This window comes from Onychostoma macrolepis, chromosome 08 (genome assembly GCF_012432095.1).
Source record: "Onychostoma macrolepis isolate SWU-2019 chromosome 08, ASM1243209v1, whole genome shotgun sequence".
Taxonomy (NCBI): domain Eukaryota; kingdom Metazoa; phylum Chordata; class Actinopteri; order Cypriniformes; family Cyprinidae; genus Onychostoma; species Onychostoma macrolepis.
In genome coordinates, this window is record NC_081162.1 from 223,602 (window position 1) to 240,230 (window position 16,629).

Genomic DNA, 16,629 nt, shown 5'->3' on the forward strand with positions numbered 1-16,629 from the left:
AAACATGTCCCTGCCTTTGATATACAATCACTGTTTTTTAGTAATTAAAACCAAATGCGTTCATCACAGTCGATGTGACATGTTTAACATTATCTACCACCTGGGTATTATTCCACTCGCAAGCTTTCAGCGGAGCTGCGTACATCACTGTCCTGAAGAATTTGTTCTATATAATTATTTTGATGTATAGATGTAACTATTGCATTAAAAACGTTTCTATATGAATTCCATGCCAATAAACTAAACTCAATGTACTATTCAAATTGATTTGTGATGTCATATGCTATTTTTGGCTTGTTTCACCAAGTGCAGTGTAAAATGCACACATCGGATACGGGCCACTTTTAAAAGAAATGTAAGCACGTCGCCCAAAAAATCGGATATAGTCACAAAATCGGAATTGGTCATAAAGACTTGCAGTGTAAATGCAGCCTTAGACGAGCACAGCAACACTAGGCAAGACAAGACATGGTAATACTTCTGATGATATCTTGCCATGAAGGGCGAAACAATAGCATCTGCATGACACACAATAATCCAACAGAGACCAGCAAGCACAACCACTAGAAATAGAGTCAATGATTAGATCAGAGTGGGAACAGGTGTCACCACAAAACAGCGTGAGTGCTGATTGTGATGACAAACAGGTGGAGGTGAGAGCTAGCATGAGCATGGGCGTGCCTTAGTGAGTGTGTGTATGTATGTGTGTGTGTGTGAGAGAGAGAGACAGAGAAGCAAACCCAGCTCATGACAGTTTCTTTCAGTTGAAACAGCTCAGAATTACATTCAATTCAATTCAATTCAAATGAGCTGCACAGTATTGCCAAAGCATAATTATAGAATTACATTTTAGTCTGGGGCTGGTCTTAAGCCTTGTCTGTGAAACCGAGGGTACCATTAACACAGGTTGGTAATGTTTTAAAATAAGGTCTTATTTGTTGTACGTGGAATGATAATTTTCTTGATTTTAATTTTTTTTTTTGTATTAAGTGTGTGTTTGTGTGTTAGTAATCCTATACGTTATGGAGACCAAATGACTCCACAAGAATAGTAATACCAGTAAATTTTGACCTTGTGGACATGTTTAGGTCCCCAATGAGGAAACAGGCTTATACATCATACAGAATTATGTTTTCTATGATGGCGAGAAGTATGTAAGTGATTTTGCATTGTTCTCCAGACTCTTTCTAATAAGTGAGTTAAAGTGTTGCAACTGTGTATATGGTTTTTCTTGTGCATCAGCAAAAAGCGTTTTTGTGTATTTGTTTTAGAGATTGTTTTGTCAATAAATGTAGAGGGTTTTCCATTTTGTGTTTGTGTTGATTGTAACTAGGTAATTCATACATTGAAGTATATTTTAGTTCACATTAATTGCTTATTCAGAAGTAAATATTTACCATATTCCAAAGTACATATAAAATATACCAAAGTCCCACTTAAGTGGTTCAAAAATATCACTCAAAAGTTCAACTAATTGTATTTAATGTCATTTTAAACTGTAATATATTTGAAATCAATTACAAATAACATGCATTTAGCTGGTTAAAAACATTACATTTAATTCACGCTTAAGTGTATTGTTAACTAACATTCAAGTATATTTTAGTTAACATTAATTGCTTGTCAGTACATTAGTAGTACACTATAACCATATTTTAAAGAGAAGCAATTATGAAAGTACATATAAAGATGTACTAAAAAGTCCCACTTAAGTGGTTTAAAAAAATCACTCAAACGTTCAACTTATTGCATTTAATATCACTTTAAAATGTGATACATTTGAAGTTACTTACAAATACAATGCATTTAAGCGTCAAAAATAATATTTAATTTGCACTTATGTGTGTTCTTTTAAAGTATATTATTTCTGCAATAAGTACACTTTATAAAAGTATACTTCAGTGCACTTCTTTTTCACAAGGGTATGTTCTATTGTGAATAAAATATTGGCTCATGTGATTTGAAAGTCTTTTAGTTTTCATCTTATTCAAATTTAAAAAACGTCTCAACATTTCCGGAATTCGGGTTGTAAACCAGCAACATGTCTGTCAGGCCCTATTCCATCTAAGCTACTAAAAGAGGTGCTTCCAGAAGTAATCTATCCTCTTCTGACTATTATTAATTTGTTATTGTTATTAGGATATGTCCCAAAAACCGGTATTTGTGTTCAGCCACTCTTAAGCGCAATTTTCTCTTAGTTTTAGTCTTACCATGGTGCGAACTAACAGTTTTACTGATGTGTTCTCTGGGAAAATATATCCAATTAAGTCTTTTATTAACTGTAATTCCTCGTATGTAGTCTACAGGTTAGAGTGTGAGTGTGGATACTTTTATGTAGGCCAAACTAAGAGAAAAATGCGCTTAAGAGTGGCTGAACACAAATATGCTATTCGTGTGAAAAATATGGCATATCCTATGGCAAGGCATTATAATGAGGTGGGCCATGTTACTGAGAGTTCTCTTAAAGTTATTGGAATTGAATCTATCCCAGGTTCAATAAGAGGTGGGAATAGACAGAAACAGCTTTTACAAAGAGAGACTTTTTGGATCCACATGCTCCAGGCAACTAAGTCCCCAGGAGTCAATGAAGAAATAGATTTTCTACCATTTTTGTAATTTGTATTGTTGATGATGTGTGACTTGATATTTGTATTGTTGTATTTATGAAGGTTGTGCCTTTTTTGGATTGAGATATCAGTATTAGCCACTCCTACATATTAACCAGCTGTTTTGGATGATTCAGCAATTAACACTAGTTTAAGAGCACCTGTGTAAAGCAATTGATGTGTGTCCTGAAGAAGGCTTTGTGCCGAAACGCGTAGATCTACTTTTAATTATTTGTAATGCTTTAAGCCCAATATATTAAAGGCTTTTTATTTCACCCTGTGAGTGCCTTGGAAGTATTTCGTCTATACTAATGGAATGCATAGTTGATATAACAATTTGGATGACTAGTAATTTCTTATTGCTACATTCTGAAAAAACAGAGGTGTTAATTATTGGGTCAAAAACCTTCGCATGTAATGACCTAGAAGACCATCGTATACATTTCAAAATCTTGCTAATTACTTATAAAGCCCTGAATGGTTTAGCTCCTCTGTACTTGAGTAAGGTCTTATCGCACTATAGTCCTTCACGTCTGCTGCTTTCTCAAAACTCTGGCCATTTGAGAATACCTACAGTAGAATATCAAAATCAACTGCGGGCGGCAGATCCTTTTCCAGTTTAGTGCCCAAACTCTGGAACAATCTACCTAACACTGTTCAGGAGGCAGACACACTCTGTCAGTTTAAATCTAGATTAAAGATCCATCTCTTTAACCTGGCTTACACATAACACACTGTCACATTTCTATAATTCAAATCCATTAAACGATTGCTAGCTGCGTTAATTAGGTCATCTGGAACCGGGAACACTTCCCATAACACTAGTCTGTTTTGTTCTTATTCCGAGGCCACCGTAGCCACCCAGATCAAGTCTGTTACCAGATTTCAGTAATTACAGAAATTAATTACAGATGTAATTACATATAGGTATTTTAAGTACAATGTAAAAACATGTATGTACACAATAAGTGCATTGTACCAAATTATTAATTTAAATGTAAGTACACAGTAGTTAAGGCCGCCTAATATAAAGTGGGACCACCTTTTGTATTATTACACACTATTTTCCCTGTTTAATACCTGAAAGCTGCTTTGACACAATCTGTATTTTTAAAAGCACTATATAAATAAAGGTGACTTGGCAACTTGAATTTGGTTAGATCATTGTGGTGTATGACAGTTTGATGACCCACAAACCACTGCACAGTTTTGGATATGTTTCCTTTGAGTTAATCTACCTAATCTAGACATGGTATAGAGTGGGGGAACTATGACGTCACTTTGTATGCGGATCGGCGGTTAGCATGAAACTGGTTCCTTCGACAAAAAGCCAATAGGATTTTTCCATAGGCTTTTGGATAATCGCAAAAAATAAGCTCTGTGTTCAATCATAGTTCATGAAACTTACACGTTTTGTCCATCAAGATAATCTTGACAAAATAATATAACGTTGATGAATTTTGAAGCCTAAATAAAAGCGGCAGAACTGAAAAACTAAACTTAGGCTATAAACGAACTACAGCACCACGGTCGCTTGCCTTCAGCGTCACCACCAGCACGCTCCTGACAACTGTTTCAAAACTTATTTTTAACATGTTTAGTGAAACGTGTTTACTCTGTATATGAATTTTAATCCACACTACATGAACCTTTTCGTATAAACTGGAAAAAATACAAAACTAGAGCCAAAATAAAACTAAAATGAGACATTAGTAATAAATAGTATAGTGAATAAATTAAATAATCTTAACTAAAGGACATTTAAAGCACGTATTTCTGTACATTTCGAAATAAGGTACATTAAAAGTCAATAAATCCTTGATTAATATGAATATTTTAATTAAAAACGTATCCCCGCGTATTTAATCTTTTAAATAACAGTGAGCGAGTCTTTGGATATGGTAAGATTAAACTTATTTTAGTGAACAAAGTACCACATTTCATCATTTTGTTAGGGTGGGTTAGTATCTGTTTGTATCTGCGAGGCGTCCGTTACACATTTTCCCAGTGTATTTATGACTGTCGAATGTCAGACTTGACTCTTGGTAATGTATTTTGACCCTTTTAACATAACCCTTTAAAATGTATTTTTAAAATGTATAATTAAGTAATTTCATTCATGTTTAAAATGCAGTTAAATGCAAAAAAAAAAAAAAAAAGATTGAAATTACTGAATTATAAGTCTTTTACCTGTTGAAAACTCTTGAAAGCATGACTCTAGGAATGGAATTCTCACATAGATAGGCTGGGAAGTCTGACACTCTGGAACATCATTTCCGAAATACAAAAGGTCCAGTATATAAGAAACCCATGTGGTACCTAGCAAAGCAATGGAAAGGGAGTTTTAAAACTCTTTTAAGGGTCATTTTGAAAAGAAAATACATGGACCTGTTTTGTAGTGTTATCTAATGAAACGGTTAGCAATTTAGATTAAAATTAGTGTGCTGGCTAAATTAATTTAATACAATTTTTATGAAGCAGTCTCACCTGCTTTGGGATATGTGGCGATTAGTATGTCATCAGGTCTTGCTTGAAAATTTTTCACTTTTTCCCAGTTGTCAGTGAAAAAATGAGTCATAGAAATACCCTCAAAATCAAACATCTCTGGCCGACAAGGCAGTTTCTTCTACAGTATAGAAAAGTTTCCGTTTAATGCACTGAATAATCATCGTTAGCAATAAACAGACAATGTCAAAGCCTGTTAACAAGCAGGATTTCACATACATGTGCATTGCCAGTCACAATTTATTAAAATAAGTATTGATGAACTTTCTTTTCATCTATTCATTTTTAGGAATACAAATCATACTTAATGCAATACATATCATTCTGAATATTCATTAGAGTATTACTTTGATACGCCATGTTAATTGGAGAAAATTCCATCTTTCTACTTGTTAGGTATAGCCTAATGTTCTATATAATGCCACAGCAAATGCGTATCAAGCCCTCACTATTGTTTTCTTATTATTCTTTTTTTTTTTTTTTTTTAAACATATGCTAATGTATATGAGTTCAAATTTTTACTTAACTCATTCCTAAGTGTTCACATCTTTAATATCCAAAGGCTGGAATACACCACACAACTTTTAAAATATGAATAGATTTTAAAACACACAGCGTTATACACTCTCTGACTTTGTAAATGAGGATCACGCACTAAAAGATTTTTAAGTCGTTCCTAACTAAACAAACTCACGCAGAAACATGTACTTTGTTGCTAGAGGCATGGCTAATGAAAACAATGTGTGCTAAAATCAGCTCACAATATTAAACATGACTGATATCCTCCAACTGGATGGAATCATAGTCTGAAGCTAAAAAACAGCAACTAGTGCAAACTTGTCCAAACTTTAAATCGGGGGAAAAAATCTGGGCAAACTTCATGTAGTGTATTCCAGTCTTCATTCATTTCTTAAACTATAGTAAAAGAGAATAATTTACTTACTGAAGCCATGGCAGGGATTTCCATTATGGTGAAGAAGTGTTTTAAACTTTTTCTAAAAACTTTGTTTCAATCCTGTCTTTTTCTTCTATCTTCTGCTCTGCTTGAATGTTTCTACCAACTCTCTTGTGCTCCACAAGTGCATCCAGGTCTCTTATTCAATGCTATTCAGTGCTGTCATTGCTATCATGCCACAATGCATCCCCACCCTTTTCTCTGTGTTGTGCACTCAGCCTTAAACACATTATGCAAGGTCAAACAGCCCTCCCCACAGGAAAAAAAAAAATTAAATCCACAGAGTAAAATCCTGTCTTTTTTAGCATTTCAGAAAAGATCTCAACATTGCCTCAAACCCAGTTTTCCATTTTGATGAGTAATTTTCACTGTGTTAGTAGGTAATATGTCACTATAACTAGCTGTTGTATTATCTTTGTTGAACTAGATAAAACTGGATGCATGCACTTTGCCTTTACTGAGGGGAAGTCTCTTTGAATGCTGTGTTAACAATAAACTACCCGAATTGCAAGGTTAGATTAACCTTCCATGCATTGCTGTATATTTGCTCAGCAGTCTGGTTACAATTTACCCAGAGTACACACACTGTTCTCTGAAGTTGAATCCTCATGTTCTCTGCTCATTGCAGTGATATATAGAGCACCAAACTCTAAAAGTGACTTTTTAAGAGACTTCTCAGAATTTTTAACTGATATAGTCACAAGAAGTGATAACCTCTTAATTGTTGGTGATTTCAATATACATCTGTGTTGTTCTTCAAAGCCTCTTGTAAAAGAGTTTGTACAGCTTATCGACTCTTTTAACCATAAACAATTAGTATCTGGCCCTACACATAAGTTAGGGCACACACTGGATCTTGTGTTATCCTCAGGCTTCCCCATCGAAGACATTTACGTAAGAGATACTGGTTTGTCTGATCATTGGCCTGTTATGTCCTACAGTGAGAGTTGCAGCTCTGTATACCAGCCATCTATTTTCTTGCTCGCCTCTTAAATTCATCTACCGCTATGCATTTTAAAGATTTGTTTTTAGCTTCTGCAGCTGGTAGTACCATTTTGGCATCACAAGGCATGGATGTTGAGGATATGGTTATTCATTTTAATGCTTCTTGTACTGAAGTATTAAATGCAGTCGCAAAGCGAAAAAGTGAAAGTGAAGTGACGCGATCCATGCTCAGAATTTGTGCTCTGCATTTAACCCATCCAAGTACACACTCATATGGAGCAGTTCAGTTGGGGGTTCAGGGCCTTGCTCAAGGGTCTCACCTGAGTCGTGGTATTGAGGGTGGAAGAGAGTGCTGGCTACTCACTCTCCCCACTGACAATTCCTGCTAGACCTGAGACTCAAACCCACGACCGTCAGGTTACAAGTCCGACTCTCTTGTAGCAAATTAGCTTAAAAGGGAATTGTATATAAATAATTACAATTAATTATGATTAATTACAATTATTTATATCAGCTGACAGTAATAACTGTAGCAGAATTAAATTGCCATCAACTGATCTGTTCGTCCAGTGACCATTCAGTGTAAGTTCATATCAACTCTAAGAAAGGATATTTTCGTGGCCACAGAAAATATTTTCCTAAGTATTAATGCATTAGAGCATGTAGTAAGGATCGAAAATCGTAAAGGGACATTAATTTGCAAGGCAGAACCAGAAACTCATGTAATTTGTGCACACAACCTTTATTAACTAAACGCTAACACATAACTAATCTAAACAAACAAACAAACATACATACACTCACGCATATATACAAAAGGGAGCTAAAGTGGATGAATGAAGCCATTAGAGAATGCAGTTATGGAAAGAGTCAGTTAACCACCTGAGTAAAACCATCAGCGCCGTTTATAATGGGGTCTATAACTTATACTAAACCTCTGTTTAGTTTAGTTAGATGTACCATACCACTTCCATGGCTGTTGGCGAGTGTCCGGAATGCAGTCTCAGATGAAAGTCTTAATGGTTTCAAGGTTTTGGACTCGCGGTCACGTTCTACCAGGTTGAAGAGTGATGAATTCCAAAGATGTTCTGAGATAGAAATGTTCTTTCCAGGTAGAAAGTGAGCTGAGGTCCGAGGAGCTTTGGTTGAATGGAAAGTCAAGGCCTCACGGCCTGGCGCAAGACTTAAGGGTCCAGAAGAGTTCTAGCTCACATCCTTCTAGGATCTAACAGAACCGCAGACGGAGATATGTTGGAGCCCTCCGGGCACGCTCAGGCTCTCCACACGGGCAGCAATCCGGAGATTTTAAGGTCTGCGAAGAGTCACGCATCTCAGGATGGGCTTGACCAATGAGAAAGGCTGAATTTTCAAGCGGGAGTTTGGAAATACTGGGGCGTTTTATGACCATTTGTCTGAGAGCATGGTAATTTGCAAAGGGGTTGGATTGGAAGTTGATATACAAACTATTAAAGATTCTTAGGACACTAATATGTTGCATAGGTATCAACATGTAATATTCACTCTCAGTTAGATCATCCGAAGACGAATTGATAGAGACCAGACATGGTATGAGTTAAAGTGATATTAACAAGTGATCTATCATAAGCATGCATAAAACAGTATACAATACACAAAAACATATACAAGAACAGTAATAATATACACAATGACCTGAATGATATGTGTGTTCATTCAAAGAAAGGTTTTTCTATGAATTAATTAGAGAAGAGTCCATTTTTATGGCATAATATCTTTCCTATAGGAAAAAGGTAGTACGAGTTGCTCTGCATTTGCATTCCTTTGAGCAATAAAACTAGTGTTATCTGATGGGTTGCCATGGAACCGGGGGCCTGAAGTCATTGACAGACCTACTGGCACCGAGTATGTGTATTGGGTGAGGGGTCTGTGACTATTTGTTAATCTAATAACTAATTGATTTGTTAAATCAAATGCAAAATTGTGTGTCTGATTGGTCCAAATGCTACACTCTATCCATTAGGCCACGACTGCCTCTAAAGAAAACTAAATGCAAACCAAATGAAATAAGCAGCCCTGGCTAAATGAAGACATTAGAGCTTTAAGGAAAAAATGTAGAAGGGCAGAAAGAAAATGGAAACAGGATAAACTGCAAATTTCTTATAAACTTTTGCAAGCTAGTCTGTCTCAATACCAGGAAGCTGTTTCTTTATCAAGGGCTAACTATTTTTCCAGTTTGATTGCAAAAAAAAATCCCACTGTCCGAAGACTCTATTTTCCACTTTAAACTCTGTGTTGAATTCTCCAACTGCATCCGGTTTAGTTCCAAGTGCTGATCTGTGTGAGAATTTTTGCAGTTTCTTCATAGACAAGATTGTTGGTATTAGGTCTCAGATTTCATCATCCTCATCCAAAAATTGTTATAATTTACAGATTAGTTCTTCTAGTCTGTCTACTTTTAAGACTATATCTCAATCTGATTTGCTGGCTATAGACAAATTTCTAAGTTGCCCTTTTTGCTGAAAGTTCTGGAAAAAGTGGTCTTAAACCAACTTACACCGTATTTACACCGTATTTACACCGATATTCTAATAATATCTTAGATCCTTTTCAGTCTGCTTTTAAGGCTAAGCACAATACTGTCCTCATCCTGTCCTGTCGCAGCCAGAAGGGCTGTCCCTGAACTCTCGTCCTGTCCTGTCGCGTCTATGGAGGCCGTCTGTGAACTCTCTGCCTGTCCTGTCGCAGCCAAAAGGGCTCTCCCTGAACTCTCGTCCTGCCCTGTCATGACCACGGAGGCCACTTTAGAGCATTTGCCCTGCTTGAACCAGCCGAGGAGGCCATCTCTGAACTCTTGCCCCGTTCTGAACCAGCCATGGTGGCTGATTGTGAACTGCCTGCCTGCTCGGTTGCCACCAGGGAAAACCTTGATAGACTTCCCATGTTCCCTACCTCAGTCCTTGTGTCTGTGCATGTTCTTTCTCCTCCTTGTGTCTAGTGATGGCACAAGGAGGAGTTTTCCCTAGGTCCCAGTCTCTGCTGTGGGTTCCTGATCAGTCGTGGTGTGCTCCTGCTCTATCTGCTCCGCCGTGGTGATCTTCAGGTCCGTCTGCTCCGCTCTGGTGGTCTTCTGCTCCACCTGTTCCGTCTGCTCCGCCGTGGTGGTCTGCTGTCTGGCTCTGGTGGTCTTCTGCTCTGCCTGTTCTGTCTGCGCCGCCGTGGTGGTCTACTGTCTGGCTCTGGTGGTCTTCTGCTCCGCCCTGGTGGGCTCCTGCTCTGTCCTGCTCCACCCTGGTGGGCTCCAGTTCCGTTGACTCCGCCCTGGCTTCCTGCTCTGCCGGCTCTGCCTTGGTCCCCAGCCACTCCACTTCCACGTGGACCTGGCCCTCCATCCCTCCCCCTGTTCCACCTCCGCTCCACCACCCTCCTTGCCTACTATATTATAGTATGAGAAAAGAGTATGTGAAGTATTCATTAAAGAGTAGACAAGAAATCCCTGGATGGCCTACTGCTTCTGCCCTGATTTTGAAGTGAGCATCTGAAGGACACTTTTCCGACAAGGGTGTTTCAAATTGTGAGTATTACAAACCAAAAACACAATTCCTAGTGTTAAAATCGCATTGGTTGAACTACTGTAGAGTAAACTGCTGAACTGCTGAACTGCTGAAGGTGTAAAGATGCTAAATAGTATAGTATATTTGTGATTTTGCTTTAAAAACACATTTTATTTTGTATAGCTAACAGGGGAGCTATAGCAAGCACACGCACATCTCCAAAGTGGATTTACATAAACCATATACATCTTAATTTCTAGCGATTATCGCCGATTTGATTGCACAGATACTATTTAAACTGAACTGAGCTAGACAATGACATCTCTGAATTCAATAATGGAATGCCTTTAACTGAAAATTGAGTGTTTAATCTTATCATTATACATTACTGACACTCTATCCTCCAATTTGATACTGTTAAGTGCTTTGACACAATCTGTATTGTAAAAGCGCTATATAAATAAAGGTGACTTGACTTGACTTAAAGACGATTACTAAATATTTATTTAATATGCAACAGGAAAATCTTTGATAAGTATTGCAGATGAGCATGTCACAACATGAAATAGACATCTGAATGAGTAATGTATGTGTGCTATTATGTAGAATTCACTGTTGTCAACACTGCATATATTAGATGACTGTAAGTAATGTAAATAAACTAATCTACATAAAAAGAAAAAAGTCCCTTTAAGGGATTCTTTAAGGGTATTCTGTAGTCTTTGACTTAAGTTTTCTATTTTATTTGTCCATTAGTACTGTTGATAAATTGAGAAACATTTATGTTGGTCAAAAAGAGTTAACACATCAACAACTACCTCAACATTTAAATGTAGTATTGAGCACATTAATCACAGAGGTAACTTGAATCTTGTCTGGATGTTACAGGGACAACATCCCTGTAAGATCATTTTGTTACTTCTAATACAGAAATCATATGACATTGTGCTTTTAAAAAAACTGATTTTGTATTAAGCTTGTGCATTTTTGCAGGATCTGAAATGTCTGCAGAATGCTGTGTGCAGTGAGGATGGAGGAGTCCACAGCAGCATCCTGGAAATGGTCCAGTGCCATCACTCCACCCGCCCTTACTGCCTCATCTGGGCCGGATGTTGCTGTGGTCTCTTCATCCTCAGTGAGCCCAGAATCAGCAAGAGCATCTAGAAAAAGTCCAAAAGACATTGAAGACATTGGCCTCAGAGGATGCCAACCCTGAGACAACATACAGAATTACCAAATTTTGCCATAAATTAAATATATTAATTTTCTACAATATATAAATATATTGTATAAACTTAATTTCCTGTAAAGCTGCTTTGCAAAGATTTGTATCGTAAAAAGCGCAATACAAATAAACTTGAATTTAATTTAATTTAATTGAAGATGTGATTTTGGTCAGGTTTGTCCTTCTGGTTTCTGTTTGTACAATGGAGCCCGACTTTCAGAAGCTTCAAGTAATGCCATAAAGCTTCTGAAAGTCATGCCCCATTGTATGAACAGAAACCAGCATGACAAACATAGCCAAAATCACCTATTGTGTTCAGAAAAAAAACAAACAGAGAATGAACAGCATAAAGGCCAGTAAATAATGACTGAATTCATATGTTTGGCTGCTGAGTTAACCCTTTAAGACCCTCAAATAGAAATTGTATGAATGCATTTATATTATAGTTGAAGAAATAAACTTTTAAGAAATAAGCAGCTTTATTGAGTGTTTGTGCCCGAGACACTTACAAAACAGGATTTACAAAAATCATCATGGTCTTCCTCATCCTCTGGCTCAACGACGTCCCCATTGAGAAGAGCGAGATTGTGAAGCCCAGCACAGCACGCAACAACCACAGTCACAAATGCAGGGCTCAACTATAAGGCCTTGAAGAAAATAGAGCATCAGCGTGTTTTCAGCATGCCAAATATGGAAGCAGATTAGGTCTGCTTATGCTTTGTGCACAGGAGTGCTGGCTGTTGAAACGAGCTGCACAGGGTTCTGTAAGGCTCTCTGTGTGGGGTGATGAGGCAGATGGGTGCACTCAGGCAAGGAGAGACTCGATATCCCTTTCCCATCCATGATCAGATTCCAGTCTGACTTCAGTAATGAGGGTCGTGATCGACAGCAAAGACAGGTGAAGGTGGGCACGGTGGGCAGCTGCTTCATCAGAATAGAGCCAAAGAATTGGAACTGCTGTGTTGAGATGGCAGTAGGATGTGGGGTTCACCGTCTGTAAATATGTGATTGTTAGAACAATAAGTTTGAATAAAGCTTTGTTTCCTGTGTTATCCTCTTGTACATGTATTTATTTTTATATTCATTATTATATTGCAATGGTTACTTTTATTCAGTCCTTTTACTCATTTCTTCATGTTTTCTATTGTTGTCAGTAAATAAAATATAGCTATTTCATACATGCATGCATTAATTCATTGCTTGACTGAAAACTGAGATGTATTCACCTTTGCTGCATTTGTCTAGTATATATTCATGTATAGCTGTCATATGATGAAACAAATTAAATTTGGCTTGTTTTACTAAAACATCATTTTCAGGAAAAATGAAGTATTGGTCAGCATTTATCAGCATTAATAGTAATACTTAAATTTTTTTTCCAGTATAAAATCAACAGTCTTCTCCAAAGATCTTCGAACAGCTGCCCGACGTCTCCTTTGTGCAGACATTGCAAACATTGCAAAGGAAAACCATTCTAGCTAGGGTTATTGAGTTAGTGTTGCAATGTGGTATTAGTGCACCTGTCACTCAAACCTTTAAAATAATATATATATTGTAGAGAGAACATGAATATCATGAATTTGTATACATATGCAATTATATACATAAAAAAGCACAATGACAAGGTTAAATATCTTTGAATAATTCATCATAATGCATAAAAAAAATTAATTTCTTTCGTTTTGGTGTTATTTATAAGCCTGAGGGATGTAACAAGACAGTTCAATTCAACAAGAAAAGGGGAAAACATAAAGGAGATTTAAGCCACTTTTGCTTGTGGGTGAAAAAAATTCACATAAAGAAATTAACAACATATTCAAAAGATAACGAGTTGGGGTTTTCGTAATAAAAATAATAATAATAATAATAATTCAAATTCCACACAGTGCCACTGATTGTTAGGGTTCCATCCCTAGTTTTTCAAGTGTCCTCACATCAGCTCTATGTGCATCATTAAACTAATTAGGCTTCACAAAAAGTAGCTGACTAGAGTAATTAATCTCAAGTTAAGAAATGTCTCAAAAGCCATTTATTTTTAAAAGTAGAATTAGCCCAGTTTGACTTAATTTAATCCTTGTCTGGCAGACAGTCCCCATGTTTGTTGTCTGATGTTGTCCTTATTGCATGTTTCACATGTGGTATTGTCAGTTCAGTTTTTCCCCCCTTCATTTACTCTGTTTCCCCGTGTCTGTATTTACTTTTGTTATTTTTATTAAATGTTTTGCACTTTAATCCTACTCTCTGTCAACCATGTAAATGTACAGTAAATGTATGCATCAAAGCACTGTACGTGTGCAAGGTATTTTTGAGCATTTACATGCGTAGTTTTCTTGTTGATCAGATTATTACAGGTATTTCAATCTGACTGAAATGTCATTCTGATCGAGCTCAACTGGATGTTTACATACACTCAAAAAAATGATTCGGTCTAAATTAACATTTTATGTAATTCAATTGCATAACAATTTTCCATCCATTTAGATTACATAGTTTTAACATAAACAAATCAATAAACTTGATGTGAGTCATATGCATCAGTCATATGTGAATGAAACAGGTAAGATTTATGTAATAATTCACAGCAAAGTCCCCACACTGCTCAGTGTTCATGTGTTTCCACACTACAGAGTGTTCAAGTAGAATTGAAGCAGTGCTGGAGTTAAGAAGATAATTATGTGATGATTGATCATTAATGATGAACAGCTGCTGTTATCAAGAAGAATCACCGAAGGAAAGACAAACACAAGAACTACAACTGACTTCAGCCACAGACGAAGATTAAATCAACTGAAATAAAAGAGGACATTCAATCTCTCAAGATCTGATTAAACAGCTTCAAAAAACAGCATCAGATTGACCAGATTGGTTTTATTTCCGTCAGACTTCTAGAGAAGCTCTTATTGGGAATTAACAGAGGTTTATATGCTTTATTGTTTTGTTTGAAATCACCATCAAAGAGACCAGTGTTTCCTTTTGTTGGGTGCTTGACCCTTGATGTTAGCATGTGTTTATGATATGTGTAATGTTTGACATGTTAATATTGTATTGGTTGTTTTAATTGTGTGTTTATGTAAAACGCACTTAGCTTAGTCAGCAAAGCCGAAGAAAAAAAAAAATGTTGTGGGCAGATGATCCACTGACCTCATTTCAAGTCCAATATCTGATTATATGGATGTTGTATTGCTTTAGATTTTTTTTTATTATTATTATTTTTTTATATAGCTTCAGATCTAGCAGTTTTGTAAATATCTGATAATTTAAATAATGTACAAATCACTTTGTGCACAGAAAGTTTTCATCTGTAGAAGTTCAAAGACCACAGACATCAAGAATCAGTGTATGAATCTCAACAGTGGTGACAGTCAACAAAACGCTTCATTTTGCAATGCATGCTGGGTACAATCATAGTAAAAGACTCTCCCATGTATCCCAGCATGCATTGCAGCATGAATAAACAATGCAGCTGAATTGTCTGATTATTTTCTTTTATTCTTACTATTTTATTTTATGTTTGCTGTTTTAGTTTTGACTGTTTAGTAGCATGTTTTGTGATATTCAGAGTAATCTGAATATTTTCTTGACTGTCACCATTGTTGAGATTCATATGCTGATTCTTGATTATTGGATTATTTGCCCACAGCTCCTTTTTCACTTGGTTTTGTTGGCAACGATAAGTGTGTTTTATATGAACACACAATTAAAGCAACCAATACAATATTAACACAAAAATGTCAAGGGTCAAGAGCCCAGAGCCCAACAAAAGGAAACACTGGTCTCTTTGATGGTGATTTCAAACAAAACAATAAAGCATCTAAACCTCTGTTAATTCTCAATAAGAGCTTCTCTAGAAGTCTGACAGAAATAAAATCAATCTGGTCAATCTGATGCTGTTTGTGAAGCTGTTATATCAGATCTTGAGAGATTGAATGTCCTCTTTTATTTCAGTTGATTTCATCTTCGTCTGTGGCTGAAGTCAGTTGTAGTTCTTGTGTTTGTCTTTCCTTCGGTGATTCTTCTTGATAACAGCAGCTGTTCATCATTAATGATCAATCATCACATAATTATCTTCTTAACTCCAGCACTGCTTCAATTCTACTTGAACACTCTGTAGTGTGGAAACACATGAACACTGAGCAGTGTGGGGACTTTGCTGTGAATTATTACATAAATCTTACCTGTTTCATTCACGTATGACTGATGCATATGACTCACATTAAGTTTATTGATTTGTTTATGTTAAAACTATGTAATCTAAATGGATGGAAAATTGTTATGCAATTGAATTACATAAAATGTCAATTTAGACCAAATAATTTTTTTGAGTTTATAGTTACTTTATAGTTAACTTTTGTTAAATTTGTGCAGAGCTATCCAGTTCTGTCACTGGAGGAACACAACCTGCAAACTTTAGTTAACCATAGTCAAACACACGTGCCTGTAATAATCGAGTAATCATGACGACTTTGATTCAATGGTTCTGGGCTGCATTTCCCAAGCCTAAATTGATCGTAGAACAACTTAGGTTTGTGATGCTTTGGGAAATGCAGCCCTGATGTGTTTAATTAAACAAGGTCAGAACAAAATTTAATGGACCTGCATTACTGCATCACCACCACTAACTGTGTTGTAATGTGGACCAGAGACACCACACTATACTAAGCTCTACCATGAGTTCTAATCAGGATATCTGTTAGAGTAATCATTAATATTAATTCATAGGCATTTCCCAATCCAATCTCAAAACACTCCAATTTTGGGTGACAAGAACAGTTTTATTTATCAACTTTGTCATGTCATTATCCTGGTGCCAAGGGCCCTTACAGGCTTACCACACAGTGGTGGCATTAATACATTTACAAAAAA

General features: G+C 36.5%; 1 protein-coding gene across 2 annotated transcripts in view; it reads right to left on the reverse strand.

Moving 5' to 3' along the window:
* The window catches only part of sult1st4 (sulfotransferase family 1, cytosolic sulfotransferase 4), a 30,822-nt gene extending 24,352 nt beyond the window's left edge, over positions 1-6,470 (reverse strand). The window contains exons 1-3 of one of the 2 annotated variants that reach the window (XM_058785078.1): positions 6,055-6,470; positions 5,094-5,232; positions 4,797-4,925 (exon numbers count right to left, since the gene is read on the reverse strand). In XM_058785078.1, coding sequence (XP_058641061.1) covers positions 4,797-4,925; positions 5,094-5,232; positions 6,055-6,078 — 292 coding nt within the window. In that variant the 5' untranslated portion in view covers positions 6,079-6,470. The remainder of the gene's footprint in view (positions 1-4,796; positions 4,926-5,093; positions 5,233-6,054) is intronic. The other variant, XM_058785077.1, reaches the window with a different exon arrangement.
* Between the last annotated feature and the right edge of the window lie 10,159 nt (positions 6,471-16,629).